We start from the raw sequence: 26,593 nt of genomic DNA, 5'->3' as shown, positions 1-26,593 counted from the left end.
GTCACTTAATTTTTGGAAAAAAAAAAAACAACTTGCTGATTAATAATCAAACTAAAATGATACACCCTTTTGGCCTACCAAAATCCAAAACATTACACACATCACTATTCTTAAAGAATAAATAATTTCTCTTCTATGAAAGTGTCTAAAGAAAATTTATGAAATGCCAATAAAGCTTTATATACAAAAACATTCATTGTACAAATAACGGAGGGATGATTAAGTAAACTATAGTACACCCACACAGGGAAACATCATATAGCACTTTAACGTTAACAAGGAGTTTTTATAGCAAGTGAAATAATTATGTAATCATGATCAGTAAAATATAAACAGAATTCACACTCGTATGAAGAGTTCATCTTAAGTATATAAAACATGCACACAGGAAGAAAGAAGGAAATACGCAAAAATATTAGAGTGTGCTTTTTAGAAGCTGGGAAAGTGAGATAAAAATAAACTGTTTTCCAAAATTTTTACAAACTGTAAATTTCTTTTACAGTTAGAAAAAATAGCTAAAATAAAAAGTTTCACTGAGCCTTTAAAATTATAAAGTTATTTTCTATATGCATTTTCTCGAAGAGAAAAGAAACAAGATATAACTAAAAATTGGGGCTTTAGGTAAATATCATCCACAATCCTATCCAAACTATGCAAACTACCATCATGATTAATGTATTGCTTTTGACTATAATTACTTTTACACAGTAGTAATCATGGCATACATCCAGTTTTGTGTTTTCACATGTGTCCATCTGGTCTTTAAAATCATAATTTTATTTAATTCAACACTCAATGACCTAAACTCTGCAGTTAACGCTAAAAATAAGACCCAGAGATAAGAGCCATAGGTGGTTCCTGGCCTCAAGAGGTGCATAATTGGGTAGAAGAGAGAGTTGGACAATTACAGATAATAACTTCTAAAGTCCTAGTTATTCATGGATAACTAATATCAGAATGTTTTCTTAAAAACTTATTAAAGATCTCTTTTAAATGGAAACAAAATTTAATTTATACTTCTGAAGTTTTAAATCCAACATTATAAAGATATTCATCATCTTGGAGTTCCTGTTGTGATTTAGCAGTAACAAACTCGACTAGTACACATAAGGACATGGGTTCGATCCCTGGCCTCACTCAGTGGGTTAAGGATCCAGAGTTGCAGACGCAGCTTGGATCCCATGTTGCTGTTGCCATGGCTGTGTCTGTGGCATAAGCCAGCAGCTATAGCTCCAAATAGAACTCTAGCCTGGGAACTTCCATATGCCACAGGTACAGCCAAAAAAAAAAAAAAAAGATATTTATCATCTTACTTTATTTGGCAAAATTAAGGCAATAACTGTAACTCTATACAAATTCTTTACCAAATCAAAAAGCAGCAAGGGTTGATGAGGAGCGGGGTCACAAAGTTTTTCTAACTAAATTTTATAATTTAACAAAATAATAAAACAAAAAGGTATGAGATAAATAAGTTCTGGGAATATAAGGTACAGCATAGTGACTATAGCTAACAATACTGTATTGTGTATTTGAAAGTTGCTACAAGTAGATCTTAGTTCTCATTACAAGGAAAAAAACTGAAGCCATGTGACTTGATGGACTTTAATAAACTTATTATGGTAATCATTCTGCAATATGTACATATATCATTATATTATATGCCTTAAACTAATAAAATGAAATGTATCAATTATATGTCAAAAAAATTGGAGGGAGGAGTTCCTGCTGTGGTGCAGTGGGTTAAGAACCTGACTATAGCAACTCAGGTCACTGTGGAGGCAAAGGTTCAATCCCTGTCCCTGGAACTTCCATATGCCGTATGTGTGGCCATAAAATAAAATAAAATTTAAAAACCTGGAGGGAAAAAAATGACATTCATCACCCCCCATTTTATTTTTGCAGCATAATCATAAAGAAATGCTTTTTTGCAAAACTATTTGAGCGTATCAATTTCCTAAAGACTTCTTCTTAATCCTTTCACACTCAAAATCAGTCTCTTTCAACATCTTCACCAACATTCTATATGTTTCTAATTTCTGTAGGATCCACCTTGAACAATGACCATGCCTATGACTAGAGCATTTCAACATCACTTTCACTGACTTCAAGAAACCTTGCATCTATAATGTCTATAACTTCCAAAATACTTGCACTATATGATGAGGACAACCTATCTAACTTCTTTCTCTCTGTGCTATATTTCCCTCATCTGTAAACTGTAATAATCCTAACTGTTTTGTTACAAGGTTTAAATTAGTTCATATAAAGCACTTCCAAGTGCCTGATGATCAATGAATGTTAACTGCTATTATTATATGATAAGATATCTTGCTCCAAAACCAAGAGATTAACAAAGCAATAGTCACTATGAGCAAAAAACAGATGCTAGGAATAAGTGGGGAAGGGTATGTGAGTAGGGAGCAAATTACTAAGTAAGAAAGTTTATTAGTGATTTTTACATTAAGAAGATGTTTACAGGCCTATGCACCCTCCCGAATCTGTGGCTCCAGATAACAAGTACTCTGATGAAAAGGATTTCATCCCCAACCCCAGTACAATACAGTTTAACGAGTACTATCATATAGGTATATACAATGTCCTACAAAAGTTCAGAGGGGGCACAAAATCTGTAATGAGGAAGGGGGTGAAATCAAGACAGGCTTGTCAGAGGCACTGCTTGAGTAAAAGTTAGACAAAGGAGGTAAGAATGTTATTTCAGAGAGTGGCAACATAATGTTCAGTGATGTAAGTAGCAAAAACAAAAACAGAAAAAAAAAAAAAAAAAAAAGAAAGAAAAGAAAAAAGAAAGAAATCCGGGGCTGTAAGTACTTAAGAATCTGGAGATGTAAGCAGAGGCTAGATTACAGAGAGCACTGCAAACCATCCTAATAAGGCTGATCTTTATCCTCAGGAAAATAGGGCATCTCTGAAGGATTTTAAGCATGAGGAGGACAGTATCAAAATTGAGTGCTTAGTGAAATGACCCATGAGGGCAGAGTTGTGTCTGTCTTACACCCCCATTGTTTCCTCAGCCCTATTCCTTCCATAGTTTATTCTCATGAATAATATGCAATAAGTAACTGGTTATTTTTTCTCAAAAACTGCTAATAAGAGAAAATGTCAGAAGGTGAGACTAAAGAAAAGGCAATCTCAGTATCACTTGCTGAATCATCTTTCTCTTACTCAATGACTCATGATGCTTCCTTTACCATATAGTATATTTTTGTCTTAAATAGGCTAACTATATTCCAAAAAGAGTGTATTTTTCCTGCATATCTATTTTTTTTTAAGTGAACAAAAATGACTATTTCATTCCATGGACCCATACATCTATCTTAGAATCAGTTTCTCTGTATTTTAATTATTATAACTCTGCAATAGGTTGTTTACTCACTATTCAGAAACATTTAAAAACAGAACAGATATCCACTGATTTAAGATTATCCTGATTACAGAGAGGAGGATACTTGGAGACTTGGGTAGGAGGGCTGGAGAAGGGCAAGGAAGAAAAACCTAAAAGCATCAATCAAACTCTCAGATTATATATTTAGTCTAAGGATTTATAACCAATAAAAACAAAGAGTAAAGTTAAACTGAAATCACTGCTCTTTACCTGTTTCTCTCCATATATCAATAAGCACATGGACAGCAAGGAGACAGTAATAGTCTGAAAATTGCAATTCGGTTTTCAAACAGGATTTCCCTATAGGGGAAAAAAATCATATCTGTATTTTAAGATTTGTTCAATTATTACTGTCCCAAAAGAGTTTTTTAAAGCAAGAAAATGACAGGAGGGAGAAGAGAAAAAGAAGAAAAGAAACTAATAAGAATGGGATAAATACCAGAAGGAATCTATAAGCCATGAATCAAAAGAGTCAAAGGAAGGTGAGACCACACTCAGCTGGAGCAGAAGAAAGGGTTCCAGTACAGAGGTGGTATTCCAAATAGTCCCAAAAGGAGAGCAGCAAGATTTGGAAGGAGGTTTTAGGTGAAGAAAAGAACAGAAGCCAAGAGCTATGTACAACTAAAGTAATATTTTGCTCGTTACTTCACCTAATTTTTCAGAATAGTTAGAGAAATACTAACACCATCTAGTCAGGTAATTTATATTTTATCACACATATCTAAATAATCTGAAGATGATCCACTCCTAAACTAAATATTTATCTCACATTTTACAACATTCTTTTTGTTCACTTACATAGTCTATATAATAAGAACATTAAGGCCTATAAGTAGAAAATGTGACAATTTTCTTAAACTCTATAGCATATCTGAGCCCCAATGTTATAGAGTTGACTTGCCAGATCAGTAAGAATATGTACATCTGGAAGCCAACTAAATTTTTTTAAAACTCCAAGCTTAAGAAAGGCTTTGCCCTTTATTATTTGGATGGTATATATTCCCACTTGACAAAATATTTTCCTGGCCAAAAGCAATAAGACATCGTGCTATGAGTGATAAAAAACTGACTTCTAAGACTTAGCAGATTAGGGAACTACTGCACATTTTGAAAGGTTGCTCACCAAATTCCAGTCCATGCTGGTACCTTAACATCAATTCTCTGACCACACTCAATTTCTGATTTTTATCCATCGTGTGGTACAAGCCAAGTAACCTCGTCAGCTGCACCACACACAAATGTTGCTGCAGAGCTCTGATGTCAGCAGGCAGTGCCAGCTTATCCTCTGTTGGTGTTGACAAAGGAACAACTCCAAGTAACTGATTAATAAACTGCAAAGTGGAAAAAAAAAAGTGGCTCAGCTGTGAAAATTTAGTCATAAAAATATAAACACTGAATAATTACTGAACTATATCAGGGGGAAAATACGTAAGGGAGGAAGTGGAATGTTATGAATGAAATGATTGCCTTCCACGTAGGGCGCCAATAGATGAAGACTGGAACCGTAAAAATAAACAAAAAGCTGTATAAGCTTATAATTTAGGAGGTAAATAACAGAGAAACAGTTAAGAGTTGAAAGTGATTTGCCTGTACAGAGCCAGAACCAGAACTGGAGAAAGCAAAGAGCTGCAACTGTTTTTAAGTATAAGCTTAAGGATATCATTTGACTTTTTCAATTTTATACATGTAATTTTTAGATATAAATAAAAATTAAGTAAAATAAAAATCCCACTTATCACGCAGTTTCACATCTGTGATGATTTTGCTTCAATTTGTCTACATTTGTATGAATTTTATTATGATCAGATAATCATATTTGCAACAAAGTTGCAGTGATTTTCATGTTTTTGATTAAATGTCTATATAATTTCTACTGCTAGCTCTTCCATTCTTGTAAGCCATCTTATTTATCTAGTTATGTTTACTAATGAGGCTTTCTTTACTAAATGCTAAAGAACCTTCTAAACAGATTTTGTCATAAAATACATTCTTTCTCTATTCTAGTCTGTACAGTTTTTTCCTATGCAAAAGCTTCTTTAAAAACTGGAACCATTTTGTTAGCTTAAAACCACAAAGCAAAGGAAACAAAACATAAAAAGGTGATCCTGGAGGATAACTGGACTCAATGGCCCATTCTTAGGGGCAAGTCCCATTTTAGAAAGATGTGTCTCCTAATTCATTGGGACAACAGTTCTCAATTTGAATCTTACATGGACAGTTTATAATCCTCTGACGAACATACTGCTGAGTGGCAGGATTTTTAGCTATTGAAGTCATCCTACATTTAAAAAGTTGCAGCAGCAAAATTACCCCCTCAATTAAAAATGTACATAGAACTACAAAACCCATTGCAACACCTTTAAATCCTTTGTCTCACCAAAACTGACTACCTCATCACTGCCAGTATTTCAGTATTTCTAGAGGGTTCTTCACAGTAGATTATTACTATATGAGGTCACACAGATGACCTAAGACTTTCAAACATGCCAGTAAAGTAGAGCTTCTGGTACTAAATTTTTATCAACAAACCTATATCAATTTCAGCTTAAGGCAATATAAACATTCCTCTAATGCATTTCCATCATTTGATGCTTTAAGTTACAAGACAGTAAGCACTATAAAACATGATCAATCGTTCTCCTATCTTAGCACTCGGCACAAAATATGTGCAACACTTAGTGAATCTCTCCCACGTGGTTGTATTTACTGCCTATATCCCTCCATTAACATGAAACTCACACACTCTATTTTTAGAGAATTCTGACTATAATAAAGATATTTTTCTCATTGAGCCAAATTCTTAATTTCCTGCAACAACTTCTTGCTGGTTCATAGTCACATCTTTCTTCTACAGGATCTTTTCAAACTATGAGAACGAAAGTACTCTGTCCTCACAGACCAAATCTCTCTCTTCCACTCAACCATTTCTTTCTCATAAGCTTTCAAGTTTTCCTATAACCCAGAATCTTCTTTTCTGGGTATGTTGCAATTTATCTAGAAAACTTCTAAAGCTTAGGCCTGTGCTGTATAAGCACAGCAACCTCAAGAACAGCTTTTTTTAAACCAAAGTGAAAGGTGTTAAGTCATTTCAGAACCCAAAAGAGATCACTGGCTACTTATCAGTTTGTGAATGTACTGCTCCATCTGCCCTAGATGTATAACCCTCAAGACTACTAAAGTATAGAGTGCTGGTGGTCTAAGAATATGGTCACCCAACAAATAGTCTAGTTACCTCCACTGTGCTCCCACTGAGCTTCACTCATTCATGTGGGGATGACAGAGGCTTTCTGGAAGAATAGGTGCTGGCAGCTCTGTGATAAGAAGACTTCCAACCCTCACTAATTAGTTTTTTATGAGTAACACTGACCAGAATCACAGACTTTCTTGATACATAACAGTATTTCTTTATATGGTGCTCTATTCTACCTTGGGCACACTGTTGTTCCAGCTGGTAGAATACTTCAATTGCCCATATCCAAGGATACTCTAGGCTAAATGCTAATATGGAACAGGGTATGAAGGTCTCATCAGTGAGTGAGCAATCTGATCCAATACATGTTCCGTGGATAAGGGGTCTAAAGGTAAGGTTCTCTACCTCAGTATATAATTGATTTACACTAACTCATTCACATCAAAACCTCCCAATACATGACAATTAACTACCATAGGGTGCCTTGGATTAGAACTCAGAACGGAAAAAGGACATTAATGGAAAAGCTACAGAAACACCAATAAAGACTAGAGGCCAGTTAATAGTAATATACCAATGTCAGCTTCTTGGTTCTGACAAATATACCACTCTAATTTAAGATGATAATGTTGGGGGAAAAGCTAGGTGAAAAGCATAGTGTACCTTTCTGTACTATCATCACAACTTTTCTGTAAATGTAAAATTATTCCAAAATTACAGGTTTTTTTAAAAGTGTTACTGAAGTAGAGTTGATTTACAATATTGTATCAGCTTCAGGTATACAGCAAATTGATTCTGCTGCATATACAGCCAAATATATATATACATTCTTTTTCCATTTTCAACAATTAAAAGACAATGAATATAATTCCCTATACTATACAGTAAATTCTTTTTATCTACTTTATATATAGGAGTGTGTACCTGTTAATACCATATTCCTAATTTATCCCTTCCCTCCCTCCTCTTTCCCCTTTGGTAAATGTAATTTTGTTTTCTATTTCTGTGTCTGTTTTGTTTTGTAAATAAATTCAATTGCACTATCTTTTAGATTCCATATATAAGTGGTATCATATTTGTCTTTCTCAGTCTAACCTCAATTAACATGATAATCTCTAGATTCATCCATGTTGCTACAAATGGCAGCGATCTGTTTTATGGCTGAGTAGTATTCCATTTATATACCTTGTGTGTGTGTGTGTGTGTGTGTGTGTATCTATTTTATCCACTCATCTGTTAATGGGTACGTATGTTGCTCTAGCCATCATTCTTTATCCATTCATCTGCTAATGGGCATTTAATTTGCTTCTGTGTCTTGGCAATTTGTAAGCAGCGCTGCTATGAACATTGGGGTGCACATTCTTTTGAAATGAGAATTTTTGTCTGTTCTGAATATATGCCCAGGAGTGGGACTGGTGGATCATACGGTAGTTCTATTTTTAATTTTTCAGAAATTTCCATACTATTTTCCATAGTGGCTGCACCAATTTACTTTCCCACCAGCAGTGTAGGAGGGTTCCGCTTTCTCCACACCCTCTCCAGCATTTGCTATCTGTACAGTTGTTTGGGGGTTTTCTGGTTTTGTTTTTGTTTTTTGGCTGCCCTGAGTCATAAGGCATTCCCAGGACAGGAATCAGATCCGAGCCACAGCTGCAACCATGCTGCAACTATGGCAATACCAGATCCTTTAACCCACTATGCTGAGCAGAGGACTGAACCTACATCGTAACACTGAAGAAATGATCCCAATCCTTGTGCCATGGCAGGAACTCCTATTTGTACAGTTTTTGATGAAGACCTTTCTGACTGCTGTGAAGGAATACCTCACTGCAGTTTTGATTTGATTATTATTTTTCTAATAATTAGTGATGTTACGTACATTATCATGTGCCTGTTTGACAATCTGTATGTCTTCCTTGGAGAAATGTCTATTTAGGTCCTCAAGTTTATTTATTTTTTTTTAATCCCTAAGATTTAAAATTTCAGACTGCTTCATCAAGAGTAAATCACGATTTGAAAAATTAGCAATTAACCACTACAATTTTCAGCAAATCAGAGACATTAAGAGGAAAGCCCACTGGACTTTATTAAAATTTAAGACTTTACTCTGCAAAGATCCTGTTAACAGGATAAAAAGCGGAATTCCTGTCATGGTGCAGTGGAAACAAATCCGACTAGGAACCATGAGGTTGTGGGTTTAATCCCTGCCCTCGCTCAGTGGGTTAAGGATCCAGTGTTGCCATGAGCTGTGGTGTAGGTCACAGACGCGCCTCGGATTCTGTGTTGCTGTGGCTGTGGTGTAGGCCAGCAGCTACAGCTCCAATTGGACCCCTAGCCTGGGAACCTTCATATGCCGTGGGTACAGCCCTAAAAAGACAAAAACAAAAAAACAAAAAAACACAGGATAAAAAGCTTCAGATTGGGAAAAAAATATCTGAAACCACATATATGACAAAGCTTGTATCTAGAATATCTAAAGAATTCTCAAAAAATCAACAGTAAAAAAAAAATCAACTGGAACATGAACAAACGAAAATAACAGACAGTTCACTTAGGAAAAAAACATGGCAAATAAGCACATGAAAAAAATGTTCAACAGGAATTCCCTTGGTGGTGCAGCACAAACGAATCCAACTAGTATCCATGAGGATGCAAGTTCGATCCCTCCTCACGCAGTGGGTCAGGGATCTGGCACTGCCGAGAGCTGTGGTATAGTCGCAGACACAGTTCAGATCCGGCATCACTGTGGCTGTGGCGTAGGCCTGCAGCTGTAGCTCCAATAATTCGATCCCTAGCCTGGGAACTTCCATATGCCACAAGTGTGGCCCTAAGAAGCCAAAAAAAAAAAAAAAATGTTCAACAGCATTAACTATTAGGGAAATGCACGTTAAAACCATAATGAAACATTACTACGTGCTTTTAGAATAAATAAAATAAAAAATAGTGACAACATCTAATGCTGATGAGGATGCAGAGAAACTAGATCACTCATACACGGCTAACAGGAATTTAAAAGATACAAACACTGTGGAATTTCCACTGTGGTTCAGCAGTAACGAAACACACTACTAATCATGAGGATACAGGTTTGATCCTTGGCCTTGCTCAGTGGGTTAAGTATCCAGTGTTGCTTTGAGTTGTCGTGTATGTTGCAGATATGACATGGATTCTGTGTTGCTGTAGCTGTGGCATAGGCCAGCAGCTGCAGCTCCAAATTGAACCCTGGCCTGGGAACTTCCATACGCCTCAGGTGCAGCCCTAAAAAGCAAACAAAACAAAACAAAAACAAAGATATAGCCACTGTGGAAAAGTTTGGCCATTTCTTAAAAAAAGCTAAACATGCAGCTACCATAAGACACAGTTGCACTACTGAGAATTGTTCTCAGAGAAATGAAGGCTTAGGGTTACATAAAAAAACCTGTATAGAGATGTTCAGAGCAGCTCTATTTGTAATGGCCAAAAACTAGACACCCAGATATTCTTCAGCAGGTTAAAGAAATCATAGTAGAGCCATACCATGTAATGCTACTCAGCAATAAAAAGAAATAAGCATAATACATGTAACAAAACAGACGAATGTCTAGGGAATTATGCTGAGTGAAGGAAGCCAATCTCAAAAGGTTACACAATCTCAAAAGGAGTTCCCACTGTGGCACAGTGGGTTAAGAATCTGCCTTCAGCTGTTCGGGTCGCTGCAGAGACATGGGTTCAATCCCTGGCCCAGGGAACTTCCATATGCTGGCTTATTCTCACTGTAGCATAACTACATGGCTTGATAAAAGAGTTATCAAATCTTTTTTTTTTTTTTTGGCTGCACTTGCGGCATGGGGACATTCCCAGGTCAGAGACTAAACCCATGCCACACAGTGACACCAGATCCTTAACCTGCTATGCTGCCAGGGAACTCTAGTTATCTTGATATTTCATGTTTACCACTCTCACCAATTTTAGAAAGGAAGCTCAAAGAGTTCCTCTTGTGGCTCAGTGGGTTAAGAACCTGACTAGTATCCATGCAGGTTCAATCCCTGGCCTGTTTCAGTAGGTTAAAGATTTAGCACTACTGCAAGCTGCAGCATAGGTCACAAATGCAGCATGCATCTGGCATTGCTATGGCCATGGAATAGGCCAGCAGCTGCAGCTCCAATTCGACCCCTAGCCTGGGAACTTCCATATGCCACAGGTGAGGCCTCAAAAATGTTTAAAAAAAAAAAAAAAAAAAAGGAAACCCAAACACTTAACCTGGTTACAAGAAATACTGGCACCCAACAGAACTCTGATCTGCACTTACTTTTGTACACTGGGTAGCAGGCAAGAGGTCAACAAACACCTTCAGGTCTGTGAAACAGCAAGGTTTATCCCCAAACTTTTTAAAATACTGGAACATTAATTCTTCTGGGTCACCTACGGGTAAGGGGAGGAATCACTAAATTATTCATGAACTAGAGCAACTTTTACCTTAAGTAAGAAGTCTGATTTGAAAAACATTTCTATTAAATGAAGATCTAGCTTGAATGAGAATAACAATAACAGTGACAATGAGGGCCAGAAGATGGCTTGCCAGTTTAAAAATAAACAAATACTTTAAAAAAGAATTGAATGTTACAAACGCGGTTTATCTGTTAATACACTGAGGAAATGTGAAGTTTTCTATCCAATTAAAGTTTAAATAGTAAAAAGGTTTTCATTAAAGACTTGTTTATATTGCAAATATTAAACAAATATGCTTTTCCCCAGAACAGTTCCTGAACTATTTAACAAGTATTAAATAAATGTTAACTAAATTAAAAGTAGTATTTGTCAACAGGCACACCAACAGAAGAGAAAATAAAAGGGAAAAGCCATAAGCCAACAAATCCAAACTCACTCACTATGGAAAATTTAAACATGAATATGAAGAAAGCTACCAGTTCATTTTTTTTTCATATTAAAAATAAAAATAAGAAAAATAAAATGCTCTCAATTTGAACTATATTCAGGAAGCAGAGATTTTTAACAAGGTCTCTGTGAGATTTAAAGCCTCATTTCCTGCTCACATGTTTCTGGGAACAGAGAACCATGGCTTTAATCAATTAAGATTCTCACAGGCCTCTGTGATCCAAGAGACTAAGGAGTTCCCACTGTTGCTTATGGCTTATGGGCCCAATGTAGTCTCGACGAGGATGTAGGTTCCCAGGCTTTGGCATAGGTTGCAGATGTGGCTTAGCTCTGGCATTGCTGTGTTGGGGTGTAGGTCTGTGGCGCAGCTCTGACTGGACCCCTGGCCCAGGAACTTCCATATGCCACAGGTGTGGAGCTAAAAAGAAAAAACAGAGAAGAAAAGAAAGACTAAAACTAATTAAGAATCACTCTCACTACTGCAGTAAAAAAAATTTTTTTGTGGAGACTAGACAAAGCCACTGATTTGTAAGATTCAGGCTGGTGAGAGGAAAGAGAAAGATAGGAGGTAAATACAGCAAATGTAAAAGCAGATGCAAATAGTTTTGTATCCAGATTTGGAAAGAAAGAAATTTTTTCCAACATATTTTAACAATATTTTGCTGAAAGTTACATGAAAAAAAATTTATTTGTAATTCTAGAACTAATATAAACTAAGGTTATTGCGATAGACCCAAGGAATGAAGTCAACATGAAATTCAAAATTGGTTGTGAATAATCTATATAGGGAATGATGCAGAGATCGTAACAGTTAACTTTAGAATGAGTTGCAAAGAACATTAATTAGATGATTAAAATGGACACACACACACACACACACAAAAAAGGGAGTTCCCATCACAGCTCAGCAGAAACTAATGTGACTAATATCAGTGAGGACACAGGCTCTATCCCTGGCCTTGCTCAGTGGGTTAAGGATCCAGCATTGCCATGAGCTGCAGTGTAGGCAGCAGTCACAGCTCGGATCTGGCATTGCTGTGGCTATGGTGTAGGCTGGGAGATGTAGCTCTGATTCGACCCCTAGCCTGGGAACCTCCATATACCAAAGGTGCGGCCCTAAAAAGAAGCCAAAAATAAATAAATACATAAAATAGACAGAAAGGTTCTAGGATAGATTTTAGGTATTGAGAAGTGCTCATCATCTAAGGACAACTGGTCCCTAAATAAACTCTCTTAAAGCTAATCAACTTCTAATGAGAACCAAATTTCCATAATGATAAGAGGGGGGAAAATAGATATCCTCAGAGCTTTATTTTTTAAAATGAAGCCAAAAAATTTTTAAGTTTAGTATCTGAAACTTAACAAAATTTAAGGTAGTAAAATAAAGTAGGTTAAGGTACCAACACTGCTACAAGCTGTTGCATTGCATAGGTCGCACATGCGGCTTGGATCCCAGTGTTTCCAGGCTTTGGTGTAGGCCTATAGCTACAACTCTGATTCAACCTCTAGCCCAGGAACTTCCATATGCCAAAGGTATGGCTGTAAAAAAGAAGAAATAAATAAAGGCTTCATCAAATTTCCTGAAGCCCTCTCTTAATGCTCTACTATCCAAATCATTCTTTTCTCTCATCTTGTCATTATACTTACAATTTTTCTCAATTGTTAATTCCTCTAATTCTGCCAGATGTTATTTCATCAATGGTTTTGTGAGTACTTAGGGCAGATTTTCAAGAAATCTTTCATTTTCACTTCTTAAAGTCCTGAACTTTTACAAAACTGGCTATTTTACTTTGAAACTGATTTTGACATTATCGTTGGGTCAGCAAAAGAAAGTCTGACAAAGACTGATGAAATAGAAGATATTAAAGCTGAGTTGAATGTGTGATTGAGGGCTAATTTTGTAAGTAAACCGATCATCAGTGAGTATTTTCAGGTTATGAAGACATTAGCTTCCCAAACACAACTTTATCATTGCAGGCCTCAGAGAATAGGTATTGTGCTTGGGTACTAAGAGCATCTCTTTATCTTCTCCAGGATTCCTAAATACCATTAGAGTTTCTTACCTAATTTGTACTCATCATTAAAACCTTGACGTCGTAAACGTCTAATCAGCTCCAGTTTAGCTAGATGTGGTCCTCGGAGATGGCGAGAACTTTTAGATTCTTCTGTTATCCGATCTTCTATAAACTTCACAGCCTCTTCTGCAGAATAATGTACTTCTCCTTCTAAAGAGCTGGGTATAAAAACATGAAAAAGGTATTTTATGCCAGAACTTAAAGTCAAGCCAGAACTTAAAGTCAAGCCAAACTAATTTTAAAGAACAAATTAAAAATAACAAAAAGTACTTGGATAATTATAAAACAATACAAATGGGGAGTTCCCGTCGTGGTACGGTGGTTAACAAATCCGACTAGGAACCATGAGGTTGCGGGTTTGATCCCTGGTCTTGCTCAGTGGATTAAGAATCCAGCATTGCCGTGAGCTGTGGTGTAGGTCACAGACGCAGCTCGGATCCTGAGTTGCTGTGGCTCTGGTGTAGGCCGGTGGCTACAGCTTCGATTCTACCCCTGGCCTGGGAACTTCCATATGCCGAGGGAGCGGCCCTAGAAAAGGCAAAAAGACCAAAAAAAAAATTTTTTTTTAAATAAATAAATAAAACAATACAAATGGGAATAAAAGAGAGCTATAAGCACAATCTAACAGTTATCACGGCATATGATTCCTCCCAATTTTAGCATGTGATTATCAGAGTGACTAATCATCTCTACCTCTTTCTTTAAAAAAGGATAGGGAGTTCCCATCACGGCTTAGCAGTAACAAATCCAACTAGTATCCATGAGGACATGGGTTCAATCCCTGACCTCGCTCAGTGAGTTAAGAATCCAGCATTGCTGTGAGCTGTGGTGTAGGTTGCAGATGAGGCTCAGATCTTGCTTTGCTGTGTATGTGGTGTAGGCCGACAGCTACAGCTCCAATTCTACCCCTAGCCTGGGAACTTCCATATGTCTCGACTGTGGCCCTAAAAAGCCAAATAAAATAAAATTAAAAAGGATGGATACTTCTGTACATATAAAATATTATCTAATAAAAAATATAAGTAAATTTTAATGAGTGGTTTTTTTTCTTGCTACACTTGCGGCATGTGGAAGTTCCTGAGCCAGGAATCAAACCCACACTGCAATTTCAACCTGTACCACTGCTCCAGCAATGCCAAAACCTTAACCTGACGCACCACAGAGAAACTTCCAAAAATATAATTTCGTCACTCAAAAAATGATGTCATCTTACTAATTAAGATGACTTAGTAAGCATCAGTTCATAATTGCTATATTAAAATCTATTTTTGTAATCATTTTTTAAAAGATCCCATTTATGGGAGTTCCCGTTGTGGTGCAGTGGAAACAAATCTGACTAGGAACCATGAGATTGCGGGTTTGATCCCTGGCCTCGCTCAGTGGCTTAAGGATCCAGTGTTGCTGTGAGCTGTGATGTAGGTCTCAGATGCGGCTTGGATCCTGCATTGCTGTGGCTGTAGCATAGGAGGCTACAGCTCTGATTAGACCCCTAGCCTGGGAACCTCCATATGCGGCGGGTTTGACCCTAAAAAAGACAAAAGACAAAAAAATTAAAAGATCCCATTTATGTTTACTGTAGTATTGTCTGTAAAAACGCCCAAACAAGAATCAGCAACAATCCAAGTGTCCATCAAGAGGAAACAGATGAAATGAATTTGGTACATCTCTAAAATGGAGTTCTCTCAAGTCACTAAGAAAAATCAGATCTATATGTACCATATATGGACAGATTCCCAAGATACAGTTTAAGGGGCATAAATATCGTTATAAACCATTACATCTAATATAATTTTATTTTATGTTAAATAAGAATAATTATGTTAGTATATGCATAATATAAATAAATCTGGAAGAAAAGACACCAAACTGTCTTTTCCAAATAAATCTGGAAGACAAACTGTTATCAAGAACTATTTCTAAAAAAAAAAAAAAAGCTATTTCTATGAGTTCCCATCATGGCTCAGAGGAAACAAATCCGACTAAGAACCATGAGGTTGCGGGTTTGATCCCTGGCCTCGCTCAGTGGGTTAAGGATCTGGCATTGCGTGGGCTGTGGTGTAGGTCGCAGACGCAGCTTGGATCTGGTGCTGCTGTGGCTGTGGTGTAGGCCGGCAGCTATAGCTCTAATTTGACCCCTAGCCTGGGAACCTACCTATGTCGAGGGTGCAGCCCTCAAAAGACAAAAAAAAAATTATTTCTGAGATGGTAGGAAAACTAGCAACTAACACTTTCACATCGTACATTTCTTTTTTTATTTTTGATTTTTAGGTTTGCACTTGCAGCATATGGCGGTTCCCAGGCTTAGGGGTCTATCGGATCTACAGCTGCCGGCCTACACCACAGCCACAGTAACAGGGGATCCGAGCCACAGCTGCACGCCAGGTCTGCAACCTACACCACAGCTCATTGCAACGCCGGATCCTTAACCCACTGAGCAAGGTCAGGGATCGAACCCGCAAATCATGGTTCCTATTCAGAGTCATTTCCACTGCACCACGAGAACTCCCACATCATACATTTCTGTATTAATTTTTTTTCTGTATTAATTTAAGATTTTTACAATGAACATCTTATAATTTAAAAACGGGAAAAAAAGGCTTACAAAGAAAAAAGCTTAAAAAGAAATCCTTTTGTTACAACATATTAAAAAATGTTATAATTCAGGAAAGAAGACAACTTACTGTTCACCTTCAGCAGGAGGAGTCCAGGCCTCTTCAATTAGTCGAAAGACAGAATCGAAATAAGTCAGATAGAACTGCCAGTCATCTGAGCTAAAATCAGATTGAATTGTGCACAAAGGATTAAACCCAAGTTATGACAGACCTACCTGAGGAACCATGATATTCAACTTATATTCTAAGTTATATTTTAGTCTTTACTAGGAGAAGCCCAACCTTCCCTCCGGTTTCCTCTGCAGCCCTAAAAGGCATTTTAGGAATTTTCAAAGTCAAATATTTTTTTAAATTTTTAAAAAATATTAAAGTATACTTGATTTACAACATTGTGCTGAAGTTAAATATTTTTAAGAAACTACTCTTTCCTTCAATAAAATGACCAGGTCCAGAAAACTAATATCCTAACGGAAAAATCCTCACATTAGTGCTTTCTACCAAGGAGAAGGGGGATTGCGGGGAGGCTGTTTTAGACCAATATTGATTTTGAGAAATTAATGATTGTCAGCATTCATTCTGAATAGTCAGTACTCTGGTAGCCTAAGTACCATTACATTTCTTTATTGAAAGAGGAAGACTCATCAAAAACTTTAAAAAATATCCAGGACACAAAACTTAAAGATTTCACTTTATGTCCAGAAATCTCAAAAGGAATAGACCAAAGAAATCCAACCTCAGACCTAAAAGTCCCACTCCAATCTCACAGTCCCAAAAGGAGCCTCTACTTACTTTTTCAGTAAGAGGCGCCGGGAAAGGGCATTACACTCTGGCCACCTGCTCAGCTTCTTGTACATAGCCATGCATTTATTTTCCCGACTTTGAATCTCACTTGTCAACTTCTCTACAATTAAAAGTTATAAAAGTTGGTAAGCTGGTTTCATTTCTGCTCAGAAACCAGAACACAATCCAAATACAAGAAAGAAACTCACATTTTCTTATTCACTCTTAGAAGATGGCACCACTGTTAGATACAAACTACAATCTCACTAAAGATTATTTTCCTGAAGAAAAAAAGTCTATTTCTGACACTAACTTTTCAATCATGTCTTTCTGTAAAATACAAGGATCCAGAATGTATGAGTTCCATACATTAAGCTTAGACTAGGAGTCATGGCTCAGTGGTTAACAAATCTGACTAGGAACCATGAGGCTCCAGGTTCAATCCCTGTCCTTGCTCAGTGGGTTAAGGATCCAGCGTTGCTGTGAGCTGTGGTGTAGGTCGCAGACTCAGCTTGGATTTGGCATTGCTGTGGCTCTGGTGTAGGCCAGCAGCTACAGCTCCAATTGGACCCCTAGCCTGGAAAATTCCATGTGCCATGGGTGTGGCCCCAGAAAAGATAAAAAGACAAAAAAAAAAAAAAAAGCTTAGACTAGAATGGGATAAGAAGAGATGTTAGAAGAAAATTTTTACAAAAAAGAATAGAGATGAATCAAATTCTTCTAACAGTTGGGAACAGAAAAACTAGGACTAAACTTCTGACCAGTTTAGATCTGCCCTGTCCTTTCAGAACAGTTCAGCAGATTAAGGATACCAACAATTACATTATCAGTTTCCTATAGAAAATCTAAATTGTAACTTTCCATAGAACTACAACCTAGATGAATAAAAACAAAAAACTGACTTGTATCCATCTGCAAAGAGGATGAAGTTACAGAGTAACATTTAAAAAAACAGGAGTTCCCATCGTGGCTCAGTGGTTAATGAATATGCCTAGCATCCTCAAGGACGAAGGTTCGACCCCTGGCCTTTCTCAGGGTTAAGGATCCAGCGTTGCTGTGAGCTGTGGTAGGTTACAGATGAGGCTTGCATCCTGTGTTGCTGTGGCTGTGGTGTAGGCCAGCAGCTATAGCTCCGATTTGACCCCTAGCCTGGGAACCTCCATATGCCGAGGGCATGGCCCTAAAAAGCAAAAAAAAAAAAAAAAAAGTTCCTTGCAAATGTATCCATCAAAGACTGGTTATGTAGTTAACTGTCTACATTTATACTATGGAACACTGGGCAGTCATTAAAAAGAAGGAAGAAGTAAGGTACATCTCTAAGACATACTGTTGAAGCAAAAAAACAATGGGTTTAAGAGTATGCAGAGCAAAGGTTATAAACTCAAATGCTTTCATAGGACAGAAAGGTAAACAAAGAATGTTTGTACCTAGAATACAAATCCTGACTAGAGGCATTAACATTTTAAAAATTTAGGAGTTCCTGCTGTGGCTCTGCAAAAACAAATCTGACTAGCATCCTTGGGGATGCGGGTTCGATCCCTGGCCTCGCACAGTGGGTTAAGGATCTGGCACTGCTGTGAGCTGCCGTGTAGGTCGCAGACACGGCTCAGATCTGGTGTTGCTGTGGCTGTGGTATAGGCCAACGGCTAGTTTCAATTCCACCCCCTAGCTTGGGAAACTGCATATGCCACCGGTACGGCCCTAAAAGAATAAAAAAAAAATTTTTTTTAATTTAAAGAAAGAGGGAGTTCCTATTGTAGCTCAGTGGTAATGAACCCAACTAGTATGCATGAGGATATGGGTTCAATCCCTGGCCTTGCTCAGCGAGTTAAAAAATCAGGTTTGCCATGAGCTGTGGTGTAGATAGCAAAAGCAGTTCAGATCTTGCACTGCTGTGGCTGTGGCACAGGCTGGCAGCTGCAGCTCCGATTTGACCCTTAGCCTGGGAACCTCCATATGCCACAGGTGGGGCCCTAAAAAAATTAAAAAATAAAAATAAATAAATAAAAATTCAAAGAAAGAACATTTAATAAAAATATTGTGCTGAGTAAGATTACTGTTAGAGCCAAGTACAATATGTTCTCAATAGTAGTTAAAAAAAAAAAAAGATGGGGGGGGAGGATACTACTTTGGAAGAACATACAGAACAAGTAACAGAAGAAGCACATCGAGGGTACAGGGCTGGAAATCCAGGGTAAAGTCTTTCATACTCTGAATTTTCTGAATCCATGAATTATTTTCAATTAAAAAATATTAAAAAAAAAATGAAAATAGGAGTTCCCTCGTACCTCAGCAGATTAAGAATGCAGTGTTGCCACTACTGTGGCTCCAGTTACATCTGTGGCACAAGTGCAATCCCAGGCCTGGGAACTTACATATGCTGTGAGTGTGGCCAAAAAAGACCAAAAAGAAAAAAGAATGAAAAAAGAAAATTCTAAGTTACCTCCTAATTTTCCTCTGATGACATCCAAGGCTTCCTGGTACTTTCCCAAACGTTCCAGGATCATATAATAAAGTTCAACCTTACAGAAAAAAATAAACAAAAGATGTAACCACTGAAGCTTTTGAATAATAAAGGTAAGTCATTTGAGTGTTTTTAAAAATTTATCTAATAGAAAAGAACATTATGTCTTCTTTCATAGTAGATGAAATTAACAGTGAAAATCAAACAGTATTTCCCCTATCTATAATCTCAGCACAGAGTACTTGCTGGAAACATGATAGAAACAGTTCCCATTACTATATCCCATCTGGGGATTCCAAAGCCTCACATTTACAGCAAGAGGACCTAGTTCTCTAAATATAATAAAACAACAGTTCATAATATTGTAACAATATAAAAAACATGCAAATACAAAAATATACAAAAGTGGGGTTCCCTTGAGGTTCAGCAGCATTGTCACTGCTGTGGCACAGATATGATCCCTGGCCCGGGAACTTGACATGCTATGAGTGAAGCCAAAAAAAGGAGGGGATCCTAAATTACTCACTTCAGCCTCTGCTTCTATCTTGTCCTCTTTCACCATTTTTTCTACCATTCTCTCAGCGAGGGGCAGAAACATCGTTTTGGAGAGGTTTTCATCTTGCGCTGATATAGACTAGAGAAGAAACGATAAATGTTTCATTCTAATTTCTCCCTTACCTGAACTATTTATATTATTATCATGCAGACCATTACTGTAACTTCAGCACATGCTTATCAATCCACTATGTCAAATAACAGACCTAATTTAAACTTCCCAAGAAGATAGACAGTGGTTTGCTTTACGAGAGATCTCTTTACTAAAGATTCAATACCCTACACACATTCTTGAAATACATAACGGGTACCAGGCATTTGAAGAGAGAAGCCTCTCAGATGTCTTATTAGCTACAGTTACCTTAGATTGACAATTAAAATCAACACCTGATATTAATCGTTTTAGCATTGCCAAAGATTCTGCTCAGAGCCCATTTACCCCCTGGAAATAAATTTTCAAGGTACTTATCATGTTTACTTTATAGGTAAACTAAGGTTAAAAGATTCCCCAGAAGCTCTCCAAGACATGTGGTAAAGCCAATATTTGAAAGCAGACCTATCTGAAGTCAAAGTCTCTCTGTTCTTAACTGCTACATTTTAAGTCCTTTCTCCCTATCCTCCCATATACAGTATCTCATTTTGGTCCTTACAGTGTATCTGGGAAATGAATATATCTATTCTGCAAAAGAGCACACTGAAGCCCAGAAAGCATAAGTTATAAAATAAGGTCACCCAGTTCAACGTTCTATTCACTAACCAACAATATTGACTTAGACAAACCTCAATTCAAAATATCAAACATTTCAAGGCTCATACTTGATCAAACAACCCAGTAATGGGTCTATGATTCAGGAGAAATACACACTGTGCTACACACAAATAAACCAATATACCAACTCAAAGTATACCAAAACTTCCCAACTCAAAAAATCAACTGACAATATGTTAAGACCCTATTTCACACATGCTGCAACACATTACGCAAGATGTTCACAGGACATGTTAAAGATAATAACTATATACAAAAGTAAAAGCAAATCTCAATCCCATTCTGAATGCCATACTCACTTGCATAATTAAGCTCATCACAGACCAAAAGTAGTAAGGGTTTTTAGGGACAATCTTATATAGAGCCATGCCAGCCTGAAAGACAGAGATAAATACTTAAAACATCATACAGAAAGCAATTAATGATCTAGACATGTGACAAGAAGTTTCCTAGAAAAACAGCAACATGTTCACATATCCTGGCTAGTGTAAGTGCCTATTACTTGATGGATATTTTCTACTGGATAACAATAGAGATAACGACAAAGGTGGATTTTTACATCAGGAATGATATTTCACCTCATGAATCAGATTATCTCAAATTGAAGCCCAATATTTCTAGAGAACACTGCAATCCAATATAGTTCTGGTAGACTACCAAGCAAACACAATATTTGGCTTATGAATGTACGTCAATAAACTTTACTGAGGGCACTAACCAATTACAATAAAACAAATAAAGAAATCCAGACAGTACATTTAAACTTCAAAATTAGACCAGATCGGGAGTTCCTACTGTGGAGCAGTGGGTTAAGAATCCAATTTGGGAGTTCCCGTCGTGGCGCAGAGGTTAACGAATCCGACTAGGAACCATGAGGTTGTGGGTTCGGTCCCTGCCCTTGCTCAGTGGGTTAGGGATCCGGCGTTGCCGTGAGCTGTGGTGTAGGTTGCAGACGCGGCTCAGATCCAGCGTTGCTGTGGCTCTGGTGTAGGCTGGTGGCCACAGCTCCGATTGGACCCCTAGCCTGGGAACCTCCATATGCTGCAAGAGCAGCCCAAGAAATGGCAGAAAGACCAAAAAAAAAAAAAAAAAAGAATCTGATTTGTCTCTGTAGCAGCTCGGGTTGCTGCTAAGGCACCAGTTCAATCTCTGGCCCAGGAACTTCAATATGCCATGGGTACAGTCAAAAACAAAACAAAACACTAGACAAGATTAACATAACTCAAGAAATAATTCTTAGGTTAGGAGAAAATTCAGGTACGTTCAAGTTACCATTAATTAGAACTGAACCCTTTCATTGTGAAATGCATAATATGCAAATACTTAAAAGTGGGAGAGCTCCCACTATGACACAGTGGGTTAGGAATTTGACTGTAGAAGCTCTGGTCATTGCAGAGCCAAGATTCAATGCCCCGCCTGGTGCAGTGGGTTAAAGGATCCAGTACTGCCACAGCTGCAGCAGAGGTGGCAGATGTAGCTCAGATCCAGTATTGCTGTGGCTGTGTGTAGCCCTCAGCTTCAGCTCCAATTTGACTCCTGGCCCAGGAATTTCCACATGTCACAAGTGAGGGAGAAAGGAAGGAAGAAGGAGCAGGGGTGGCGGGGGTGGGGGGGGGGAGAGAAAGAAAGGAGAGAAAAGAGAAGAAAGACTGTGGAGGTAGTCAATATGACCTGGAGACAAAACGGAAATACAGGAGGAGAAGAGAGTCCAAGGAGGCTTGACAGTGCTCCCTTGTAGCCTAGCAATTAAGGATCCAGTGTTGTTACTGTTGTGGCTCAGGTCTCTACTATGGCTCGGATTCAATCCCTGGCCCAGGAACTTGCACATGCCAAAGTTCATGTGAACAAACTCGAACAAAGAATAGGATGGCTTGAGGTCCCTGCTTTTTCCTTCTGTTGTTCTTTTCTTTTTCAGCTACATCCAAGGCATTTGGAAGTTCCCGGGGCCAGGGATCAAATGTGAGCCACAGATACAACCTACATCATAGCTGAAGCTACGCTGGATCCTTAACCCTCTTAACCACAGCGGGAAATCCTTGAGGTCCCTGCTTCTAATATCAAACTAGAGAAAGGAAATAGAAAACTTGGGGAAAGAAAACATAAGCAATAACATACAGAAATAAAATGAATAGAATATAAAATTAACATGACTTCTTAATACAAAAGAAAAATCTCACGCCCACACCCTACTATCTTGCAGGTGCTAACACTCTGCTATAACAGAAAACTTTTCACTAGGGAGAAGTTTGAAAAACATGGCTGCAAATTGGTAACTCAGAGAATGTCACTTACAGAAAAAGGAAAGTCTAGTCACCATATGAGTGACTAGCAACTCTTTATGCAAGACGGTTTTAAATACCACCTACCAGAGACATCATGTGGGACAAAAGTCCTTATTTTCTGATTCCCTGGCTTCCTTCCCTTCTACCTCCACCAATTTACACGAATCACTCATCTGTTTAACAAATAGATTCTAATCTACTGTTTATCATGCAGATTCTATTCTACTAACTGAGGATTCAGGAGTGAACAACACAAAAGCCCTCACCCTCATGAGACATTACATGTAATTTATAAAATACCTATTACTCCAGACTGACATATCCCTTTCAAAATAAACAGACATATAAGCTAAGAACTTTAATTATCTTAAGCAGCAACAAAAGTAGAATAAAATTAGACATTCCATTCTAAAACATTTAACACTACAGTACTCCATTCTTTCAATACTTTAAAATAATGCAAGAGTTCTCCTCGTGGCTCAGTGGAAATGAATCTGACTAGCATCTATGAGGATGCAGGTTTGATCCCTGGCCTTGCTCAGTGGATTAAGGATCTGGCGTGCCATGAGCTGTGGTATAAGGTGAAGATACAGCTCGGATCCTGTGTTGCTGTAGTATAGGCAAGCTCCTATTTGCCCCCCAGCCTGGGAACCTCCAAATGCCATGGGTGCAGCCCTAAACAGATAAAAAAATAATAATAATGAAATAAAATAAAATAATGTAAAAGCAAGCTATGGTTAAAACATATTAAGAAACCATAACTATTAAGCTACTTCAAAGCAATGTTTTCAAAAAACATGATGCAAAAATGTATCCATCTTTGGCAACATTAAATCATACAAAAATAAAATCTGTTCCAAGTAGCAGATTATTTTTTTCTTTTTTTCAAAATTTACCTTCATAGTTCTATTGCATGGAATTCCTGTTATGGCTCAGCAGTAACAAACCCAATTAGTATCCATAAGGATGTGGGTTTGATCCCTGGCCTTGCTCAGTGCGTTAAGAATCCGGCATTGCCATGAGCTGTGGTATACATGGCAGACGCAGCTCAGACCCTGTGTTACTGGGGCTGTGGGATAGGCTGGCAGCTGCAGCTCTAACTCAACCCCTAGCCTGGGAACCTCCATATGCCACAGATTCAACCCTAAAAAGCAAAAAAAAAAATTCTATTGCATGAATTTGTACATTTTGTTAGTCTGCAAGTGTGTGTATAATATAAATTTTTCAAAAATATTATTTTGTGGGATCATATAATTAACATACTCTTTAAAAAAAAAAAAAGAAAACAGAAATTAAGATGGAAAGTATCCCTAGCCCTATAGACTGGTAAAATTTTGGTACATACCCTTTACTAAGGAGGACGAATGTGAGGGGAGTGGGAGAAGGCCATTTTATACCGCTCTTCTCAATTAACACATATTGGGAAGATCTTTCTATTTCAACAAATAGAGACACACAGTACCATTTGGGGGGGATGGGATATTACTGCATTTTTCTACTCTATAGGTGAACTGTAACTTTGTCCATGTTAACACACTTTGCTTAAAACAGATTCCTAGAAGTAAAAAATACTAAGGATTTATATGTATATGTGTTACCAATTTTTTAAAATATACCCATTTTATAATAAAATAAAAATTATTATCTCTGAATACTTTTCTTGAAAATATACTCCAACAATAAATAATGATAAAATTTCTTCAAAGAATTATATTGGAACCATGAAAAAATTCTTCCAATATAAAAACCTGCATAAACAAATACAAAAATTAATTTTAAAGAGAACAAAACACTGGATTTCCCATCATGATTCAGCGGTAACAAACCCAACTGTATCCATGAAGATATGGGTTAGATTCCTGGCCTCACTCAGTGGGTTAAGGATCTGGCGTTGCCAAGAGCTGTGGTGTAGGTCACAGACTCAGCTCAGATCCCAAGTTGCTGTGGCTGTGGCGTAGGCTGGCACTGCAGCTCTGATTTGACCCTTGCCTGGGAATCTCCATGCCGCAGGTGCAGCCCTAAAAAGGAAAAAAGAAAAAGAAAAAAGAAAATACTTAACATAGTAAATCCCACCCTTCTAAGTTTATCTTTTGTTATAGTTGATATTTCAAGCAAACAAAATAAAAACTCAACTAGCAAAGCTCACTCCAAGCACATTTCTACCCACAACCAAAGCATTTCTTTAAAAAAATTCTACCTGGGAGTTCCTGCTATGGTACAGTGGGGTTAAGATCAAGCTTGTCTCTGTGGAGGTGCCAGCTCAATCCCCAACCCAGTGCAGTGGGTTAAGGATCCAGCATTGCTGTAGCTGTGGCAGGTTGCAGCTCTGGCTCAGATTTGATCCCTGGCCCAGGGAATTTCCATATGCTACAGGTGGGGCTGCAAAAGGAAAGGAAACACACATACACAAAGAAGAGTTCTCTTGTGGCACAGCAGGTTAAGGATCTGGTATTGCCATCGCAGGAACTCGGGTCACTGCTCTAGCTCAGGTTTGATCCCTGGCCCAGGAGCTTACACATGTTGTACGCACTCATCCATACACACATACAAAGAAAATGGCTGGCTGATTTCCACAAATACATATATTAAGTCCTAAACACATATGCAGACATACATACCACTGAAGTTAAACCACATTAAAAAGACTTTAATAGATTATTCCACAGCCCAGGTTTAGGGATCAAGTTACCTGTTGCATTTTCTTGTATTCGCCCACTCTGGCATAGGCCATGAAGAGGTGAGAATGATACTCCTCACTATTGGGAACTTTCTTCACAGCTGCCTCATAAAGTTTTGTGACTAACTCCGCTAAGACAAAGAGAAATAGGATTTTCCTTAATTACTGAAGTATAACAAATCTTAACAGCATTTAATTTTTTTTCCTATGTGGAGGAAATAATTGTCTTCAATTATTAAGGAACAAAGTATTTGCTTTGCCTCATATGATCATTACACTTTTCTTGCTTAGGTGCTATTAGATGAAGCACGGAATAGATCGGACCTCTCTATCACATTTAAAATCTATAAGACCCAGAAGTTCCCTTCATGGCTCAGTGGAAACAAATCTGACTAGTATCCATGAGGATGAGGGTTCAATCCCTGGCTTCGCTCAGTGAGTTAAGGACCCGGCGTTGCCATGAGCTGTGGTGTAGGTCAAAGACACAGCTCAGATCCCGAGTTGCTGTGGCTATGGCATAGGCTGGCAGCTACAGCTCCGATTTGATCCATAGCCTGGGAACTTCTGTATACTGCAGGTGTGGCCCTAAAAAAGCAAAATAAATAAATAAATAAAATAAAAAATACAAGACCCTCCAGGATCTGCATATCCTGTCTTCTTCCAAACTCTTCCCACCCAGCATTTTATGTTCTAGCTAAATCCAGCAACTATTTGTAGTTGCACTACATTCCCTGTGATCTATCATACCTCCATGCTTTTATATTGTTCCCTCTGCCTGGATTCCCCTTTCCTCTCTTTTCTACTCAGTGAACATCATCCAAGATCCAGTTCAAATGTAATCTTTCCTGCCCGGAATTATGCAAGTTTAAATGTAATCCTTCCTTGAACACCATCTCTGCCTCTCCACTCCA

General features: G+C 37.8%; 1 protein-coding gene across 5 annotated transcripts in view; it reads right to left on the bottom strand.

Moving 5' to 3' along the window:
- The window catches only part of NAA25 (N-alpha-acetyltransferase 25, NatB auxiliary subunit), a 75,839-nt gene that overhangs the window by 32,955 nt on the left and 16,291 nt on the right, over nt 1–26,593 (bottom strand). For all 5 annotated transcript variants that reach the window (XR_014826916.1, XR_014826918.1, XR_014826919.1 and 2 more), the window contains exons 4-13: nt 25,695–25,813; nt 21,023–21,097; nt 19,926–20,033; nt 19,379–19,457; nt 16,945–17,056; nt 16,225–16,314; nt 13,532–13,701; nt 10,882–10,994; nt 4,527–4,734; nt 3,614–3,703 (exon numbers count right to left, since the gene is read on the bottom strand). Coding sequence is in view for 1 of the 5 variants with exons in the window: in XM_021074209.2 (XP_020929868.1) it covers nt 3,614–3,703; nt 4,527–4,734; nt 10,882–10,994; nt 13,532–13,701; nt 16,225–16,314; nt 16,945–17,056; nt 19,379–19,457; nt 19,926–20,033; nt 21,023–21,097; nt 25,695–25,813 (1,164 nt within the window). In the remaining 4 variants the exon portion in view is untranslated. The remainder of the gene's footprint in view (nt 1–3,613; nt 3,704–4,526; nt 4,735–10,881; nt 10,995–13,531; nt 13,702–16,224; nt 16,315–16,944; nt 17,057–19,378; nt 19,458–19,925; nt 20,034–21,022; nt 21,098–25,694; nt 25,814–26,593) is intronic.

This window comes from Sus scrofa, chromosome 14 (assembly GCF_054392235.1).
Source record: "Sus scrofa isolate SSC_HxYL_T2T_F1_AM1 chromosome 14, Sscrofa_HxYL_maternal_Yorkshire_Landrace_v2.0, whole genome shotgun sequence".
Taxonomy (NCBI): domain Eukaryota; kingdom Metazoa; phylum Chordata; class Mammalia; order Artiodactyla; family Suidae; genus Sus; species Sus scrofa.
This window is presented reverse-complemented; position numbering and strand designations above follow the sequence as displayed.